This window comes from Myotis brandtii, unplaced genomic scaffold, assembly GCF_000412655.1.
Source record: "Myotis brandtii unplaced genomic scaffold, ASM41265v1 scaffold326, whole genome shotgun sequence".
Classification (NCBI taxonomy): domain Eukaryota; kingdom Metazoa; phylum Chordata; class Mammalia; order Chiroptera; family Vespertilionidae; genus Myotis; species Myotis brandtii.
The window spans coordinates 991,465-999,012 of record NW_005362534.1 but is presented as its reverse complement, the minus strand read 5'-3'; the positions used below and the strand labels follow the sequence as shown (position 1 = coordinate 999,012).

General features: G+C 43.7%; 1 protein-coding gene across 1 annotated transcript in view; it reads left to right on the top strand.

Annotated features, from left to right (window-relative positions):
• The first annotated feature begins 1,594 nt into the window (after positions 1 to 1,594).
• MAP3K15 (mitogen-activated protein kinase kinase kinase 15) overlaps positions 1,595 to 7,548 on the top strand; it is a 76,275-nt gene continuing 70,321 nt past the window's right edge. Inside the window, exons 1-3 of the mRNA XM_005870979.1 lie at positions 1,595 to 1,901; positions 4,900 to 5,039; positions 6,973 to 6,996. Of these exons, the coding sequence (XP_005871041.1) occupies positions 1,595 to 1,901; positions 4,900 to 5,039; positions 6,973 to 6,996 (471 nt within the window). The remainder of the gene's footprint in view (positions 1,902 to 4,899; positions 5,040 to 6,972; positions 6,997 to 7,548) is intronic.

The following is a 7,548-nucleotide window of genomic DNA, read 5'->3' as shown; positions in this document are numbered from 1 at the left end:
ACCCCACCTGCTGGAGGGAACCCGCTCATTCCAAGATGCCTTGCGAACCCCAGCGCCACCCCAGGTGTGGCTGGCCAGAGAGGGACCACGGGAGGTTGGCTCTAGGGCGTGTCCAGCCCATCTTGCCCAGTCCTGCCCTGCTGGCCACCTTCTTATTAATTTCCTTTCAATGTGCACAAATCCATGCACTGGGCCTCTAGTAATAAAATAAAAATAAAATTAAAGGACAATGTCCAAAATCCTCAAAGTCATGAGAGCCTGCCCAGGGTAGGCAATAGGGAGTGCCTGGCTTGCTCCTGCCCCATCCACCAGCCCCTCCCAGACCTCCCTGCACCTTCCACTTTTAAATGCAAGTACTTACTAGTACACTAAACTAGGGAATACTATGCAGCTATAAAAAAAAGAGGCATTTCTTCCCTTTTGGGACAGCATGGATGGACCTGGAAACTATCATGCTAAGTGAAATAAGCCAAAGTGAGAAAGACAAATGTCACATGGTCTCACTTATTTGTGGAATCTAATAAACAAAATGAATTATGCAACAAAATGAGATCTGAGGCATGGAGGCATAGAACAGACTGACATACCTCGATGTGGGGTTGGGGGGACAAGAAGAGATAAACCAAAGAACTTATATGCTTATATGCATAGCCCATGGATGTGGGTAATAGGGTAGTGAAAACCTGGGGACTTGGGTAGGAGCTGGGAGGAGGAGGAGGGGAAAAAGGAGATAAATGGGAGATATCTGTAATACTATCAACAATAAAAAAATATATTTAAAAATTTAAAAAGTCATCGCCAAATCCAAAATAAATTAAATAAAATAAAATAAATACAAGTAATACCTTTAGTGGTAATACTACTTTTTAATATTTGGGCCAAAATTGTGAAGTGGGTAAGATCCAGAGTAAAGATTCCTGTGGGTTCACAGAATTTAATAGGTCAGACAGACTACTTGGAGTCCATTTTCCAGATAATTATGTTGCCGGTGCATCCCATTGTTTTGTCAAGTTCACAGTGACAATAGGGAGGAGTGGACCAAACTCTTGGCAATAAAATCGGATGCGTTTTAAGGAAGCGTTTTCTCATCTCAATTCTGGGTTAAAACTACATCTCTATTTAGCTTAGAATTGAATAGTATTTACTTTGAACCAGCGCTTTGAAGGAGTTTTTACTCTACTTGAAAGTCCTCAAATTGTTTTGAGAAAAATAAAAGTCAGACTGGAAGGATGGCAACAAAAAAATCCTCAAAGTCATGAAACCACCCTTCTTGGGGGCGTCCTGCCCCTCCCCCAATTCCTCCCAGACCACCCCGCGCCCTCTGCTCCCTGGGAGATACAGTATCGAGCGTCTTCCCAGCTCCTGCCCCTCCCCCAATTCCTCCCAGATCTCCCTGCGCCTTTGACCGTTAAGCCCCCACCCCAGGCTATAAAAGGGACTGGGGGGCGACCGTTGCTTCTGGTCGCCAACGGGTATCTCACGCATACAGGTGCTGACAGGACCACTTGTGGCCTCGCCTCGCCTCGAGTGCTCTCTCTCGCCTACCAGTCAACGTGGGGGTGGGACCAAGGAAGGTTCTGTCCTCGAGCCAGGCATGGAGAGTGGCTGCGGGAATCCCCCGGCTCAGGCGCTGGGGATGGCGACGGAAGCAGAGCCAGAGAAGCCAGAAGAGGCGGCCCCAAGCAAGGAGGGCCAGGACCAACAGCAGCGCTCTCTGAGGGCCGTCTACATATGCAATGAGAGCCCTGAGGACAGAAAGGCCAGCGGCCCCGGCCCCGAGGAGGGAGCGCTCAAGTGCCTCGTGCAAGCCTGCGAGGCCCAGGGCGCTTTCCTCAGCACCGTGAGGTTCGGGGAGCTGGACTTCAAGGAGACAGCCGTACTCCATGCCTTCTACCACGCAGGTGAGGCGGACATCCCCTTCACCCCATCCCCTGTCCCATTCCTATCAGCTTCCCTCACCATCCGAAGCGAAGCGGCGCGGGCTCCTCCCCATCCTAGCACCCTTGACTTTCTCGAGGGAGCACCCGGCCCGTGGGGGAGGAGACAGTAGGTAGAGGTAGATTTATACCTTTTTACAGATAAGAAAGGGGAGGCCACCGGCATCTAGACTTCTTTAGGCTCCTCTCCTTAAACATCTGGTAACCCAAGAGAAAGGTTATAACCCAGACAATGCTGAGGCCTCCTCCCCACCAGTTATCCAACTTTTATTTTTTTACTCCTGCCCTGTCCCTTATGGCAGTGGGTTCCAACCCTGGGGAGCTTCTAGAACTTCCAAAGCCAAACCAATGTAGTCACCATCCAAGGACTGGGATTGTTTAATGTTTCCTGGGTGCGGGGGCTCCATTTTCAGTCACAGTGGGAATTGGTGTAATACCATTGAGAGACAGTGTGTGGGGAAGGGAGGTGGGGCTCTTAGAAATGCCACAGTGTTCTTTTGTACACTTTAATTGAGCGCTGTCCAGCTCTCACGATCTACTGCTGTCCAGTTCTCCAGTCCTCGGGCTCCAGCTCTCCCGCTCCAAGTCTCACGGGCTCTCCAGCTCCGGGATCTCACGCTTCAGCTCCAGGTCTCGCGGGCTCTCCAGCTCCGGGATTTCAAGCTCCAGCTCCAGGTCTCGCGGGCTCTCCAGCTCCGAGATCTCATGCTCCAGCTCCAGGTCTCGCGGGCTCTCCAGCTCCGAGATCTCATGCTCCAGCTCCAGGTTTCTAGGGCTCTAGCTTCGGGAACTCGTGCTTCAGCTCTAGGTCTCCCGCACTCCAGCACCTGGATTGCCCACTCCAGTTCCAGGATTGGGCATCCACTTCCTGGTCTTACGAGCCTCAGCTCCAGCTCTTGTGCACTCCAGTTCCAGGTCTTACATGCTTCAGCTACAGGTCTTGAGGGCTCCAGTTCCAGATCTTGAGCGCTTGCTCTAGTTGTCCCTCCACGCTCTCTCGCTCTCCGGTGCTCAAGCTCTCTCTCTCTCTCTGAAAAATTGAGATTCAAATAACCTCTGGAAAGTAGTTTGCATTCTGAAGATCAGTCAGCACTATGAAAAACACAAAGCCGTTTCGCTGTGATGAGTAATAAATGCTGGCTCACCGCGAGGTTCAACCAATACATGTCTCCAGATTCTTCCAACAGGCAGTTCTCCTGTGGCCGCCAACTGTGTGTGCCACCCACCCTCCCGCCTCGCCTCTGCCCTCAGCGCCAAGAGACCCCAGTCCCTTCACAGCAAGGAGGGCTGACGGACACCCCTGTCACGACGCTCTGATAGTCTCAGCCTAAACTCTTGGAGACCTACGGGGTGTCCAGGATTATCACCTCAAAAGAGTTTAAAGCCCTGGTCAGATCAGTTGACTGGAGTGTTGTCCTGTACACCAGAACGTCGTGGGTTCGATTCCCAGTCAGGGCACAAACCTGGGTTGCAGTTTTGATGCCCGGTTGGCTCTCATGCTACAGGCAACTGGTCAATGTTTCTCCCTCTCCCCCTCTCCTTCTCCCTCTCCCCATCACGCTTTCGTGCTCATGCTCCCTCACTTCCTCTCTCACTCTCTCTCTTATTCCCTCACTCCCTCTCGCACTTTCTCTAGCTCTCATTCTATTTTGTTCCCTTGATCTTTCTCACTCTCTCGCTCCCCCACTCCCTCTTGCTCTCTATACTCCTCCCCCCCTCCCTCTCTCCCTCCCTTCCAGACTCTAAAAATCAGTGGATGGGGATTTAACAAAAAAGCCCAGTGGTGTAGCTCAGTGGTTGAGTGTTGATCCATGAACCATGAGGTCACAGGTTGGATTCCGGTGGGGGACACATGCCCAGGTTGTGGCTCCATCCCCAATAGGGAGGGGGTGCAGGAGGCAGCCAATTTATGTTTCTCTCTATCCCATTCCTTTCCCTTTCTCTCTCTATAAAATAAAAACATTACAGTAATGAATGCACCCTACCTTACAGTATAATGTTTCTTTTTATTTATTTACTTTGCCTTGTCAGCTGGAAGAGCAACATGTAAAGTGAGTTAAATCATGCTACACTTTGTATTACAAATATTTCACTGTGAGTGGTCTGATATGTCACTCCCCTGTTCTGAATCTAGGACACAACTCCAGGGGTATTTAAGCTACATTGTCAAGTTGATGGCAAGTGTGTGAGTCAGGAGCATGGCACAGGAATGTACAACAGTTTGAAAGAGGATAAAGAAAAAAATGAACAAAATGTCTCTAGACAGGATGGATAAAGACATTATTTTCTAGTCATCATAAATGGACCGCTATGTTTAAGTGGAAATGTATAACCTAAAGCTAAACATACAAATTGGTAGTCTCACACCAAAAACAGCGAGTCAAAGATTACAAATGGTGCAGTACTATTATATAAAGTTCTAAGACATACAAAACTAAACAATATACTGTTTAGGAATGCACACGTTATAATAATGTATAATATGCATATACATGTATACAGTTATATGCAGGAAACTGGTAAATACAGAGATCAGGACAGAGGTGTTCTTGAGCAGGAGGGTGGGGCTCCCAATAGTACAGATGATGCTCTGTGTCTTGGGCTGCATGGTGAGTGTTTCGTTTTTCATTTCATTATACCTTATACTTTGTATATAAGCTAAATATATTCTTTGACTATGATATATTTCCTATTAAAAATACATCCCCCAGCAATTTTTAAGTTAAGCTACATTCCCAGCACCCTGAAGAAGGAAGATTTTTTTAAAAAAAATTCTTGTTGCTTTTCTTCTAGAGTTCATGTGGTAGTTAATTTTAAGCAAGTCATTCTTTACTTGTGCTTTACCTTAAAGGCCAGTAGAAATACAAACTGTGGCAGCTTCCCGTTGGTGATCGTCAGGAAGTAGATTAAGTAGATAGATCACCTTTCTCACCTATGCCCTGTCTCTCCTTGTTCATTTCAGATATTGCTGTAGTGGACATGAGTGATATTTCCAGACAGCCTTCACTATTCTACCATCTCGGAATTCGAGAAAGCTTCAACATGACCAATAATGTGATCCTGTACTGTGATACCGACATTGCCACTTCTCTTTCATTGAAGGTAAAGGACATGGCTTACCTCTCCTGAATACTTCATTTTGGGAAAGCAGTATTATATGTTTACTTGAAACAAGTAAAGACTTGCTTGTACAACTTGATCCAAACCTATACATTTAAAAAAATAATTGCTTGACTTAGATAATAATAAGAAGACATTTAACAGTTACCAAAATGGGCAAAAAGTTTTGGCATAGATATAGTGAGTATTTAATGTTATTTTCCCCTCAGTTTAAAGCAGAGTAAAACTGAAAACTTGTGTGTTTAGGCACAACTCAGTAATGACTGAGAACTTTTAAATGTACTTTGGCAAGTTTTATACAAATGCTTTTTTGGATAATATTCTTTTTTTAATGCTCATATTTGTAAATGTGAATGTCTAAGGTGAGTTACTGCAAAATTCAGCTAATTAATATTGTTGAATATCTTAATGTTGGTCAGGCAATCTTGATCTGTGTTAAACCATTTGAGGAATAAAACATTAGTTTGTTGACAACAGTGTTACTCAACCTTGATTGTACTTCAGAATCACTTGAGCACTTGTAAATATACCAGGTCCCAGGCCATACCCCAGACCAATAACATCACAGTCTTGAGGGAACATTTTTAACCTCCAAAATCTGCGACTAGGGTTGAAGACCAGTGCCAGTGCTTCAGAGTTAACTTTCATGGACATCATAATTTTCTGATAGCAAGTTGGACATTTTTGTGTTTCTTGAGATTTAATATTAACCAGCTTGTTCTGGGCTCTATAATAATTTGGGATTATTTCTTGGTAGAAATTCCACCTTCTTCAGATGTATAACCTGTATGTGTTATATACCACATACACTTCACATAGGTGTGTGCTCTACTATAGCACAGAAATGTGTTTTAAGAAGTCATTCATAAGACATTGAAAGAAGAAACTATTTTATTATTGTACTGTACATTGTAGAATAGTTTCCCAAAAGGCTGTAAACCAATCTAAATTACTTTAGATATTAATTTCTCCTTTTACTGATTTTCACTAAGGTAGTTATGCTTAGAAATATTTAGAATTAGAAAATATGAAAAGGCCCATTATTAAATATATTTTTATGAGAAACATGAAATTAGTATGTATTTTTCCCAGTGTAATGCATTTTTTTTCTCAGCTGTGCCTCAGTGAATTCCTCTGGAAAGTCCTATGACCTAGATAAGTTTTAATTTTTAATGATATGGAATAATATTTCCTGAAATGAAAGTGGGTAGTCAGTTATATCTGACGCCAGAAGAAGCAATCTGCACTTGTCGTCAGAAAATAGAAATCTCAGAACATGTAAAAACGTTTTAAGGGGCAGCTCTAATTGTGTTTTCTTTTTTGGGCAAATGTTGGCTTGCAGTGCATAAATGATCCAATCAAGGGCTGCATAAACATTATGCTAAGTTAACTGATTAAAATTGTTGTCATTGCATTTGAAAATTCCTAGACAACTATAGTGAAGGGTCAGGAATCCTACCAGTGACACCCCTTCCATAGGAAGGTTTTCTGTGGGAGTGGCAGCCTTCGCATGGATGAGTCAAGAAGTGTTTCAGACCTGAGGATACCACCGTGCTTCCCATGCACTTCCTCGCTGTCACTGACATTCCTCACTGGGAAGACAAGGAGTAGGGTATTCAGAGCCCAAACTTGAATCTCAATCTCTCTTGGGACAAAAGCATTGCCATTGTTATAGGAAAATTCTTATAATCATATATGCCCCGCCATAGTAGTTCCAAAGCTAACCAATTATGATAAATTTTCCTTAGAACATGCATTTTACAATTCTTAAAGGCTCATTTTATTTGAAGCTTTTTGCAGGGGAGGTTTCAACTGATTTACTCTGGATAATTGGTTGGGACAAAGTACTTGCTTATGGAAATTAACTGTTTTGGAAAAACACTGTATTCAGATCATATTTTCTTTTTCTTTTCAGGATATGGTAACTCAGAAAAACACAGTAAGTATTATATTTTCAGATTTTTAACTTCATAAATGTAAATGGGTAAAATGTTTGCCTGAAAATCCCACAGATAGCAAAGTGATTTCTAATTGTGCCTGTTGATTGTGTTTCTAAGGGGGATAGCTAGAACCCCCTGTCCCTCAAGCTGCCAGCTAGCTCAGGCCCCAATCAGCTATCCAGACTGTGAGCCAGAAGGCAAAGTCAGGCAAGTATACTTGTTCTTTGTTATATACTAGGACTGCGAGCCTGACCTGATGGGTGATTGCCAGAGGGGAGGAGAATTGAGGGACTAGGTAAGAGAGGTAAAGGGATTAAGAAGTACATATTGGAAACTACAGAATAGTCACAGGGATGTAACCTACAGCATAGGAAATATAGTCAGTATTGTAATAACTATGCATGATGCCAGTTGGGTACTGGAAATATCGAGGAGAACACTTTGTAAAGATATGATTGTCTAATCACTATGCTGTACACCTGAAACCAATACAAAATAATACTGAAAGTAAACTGTAGTTGAAAAAATTAAAAATAAAAAATAAAATAAAA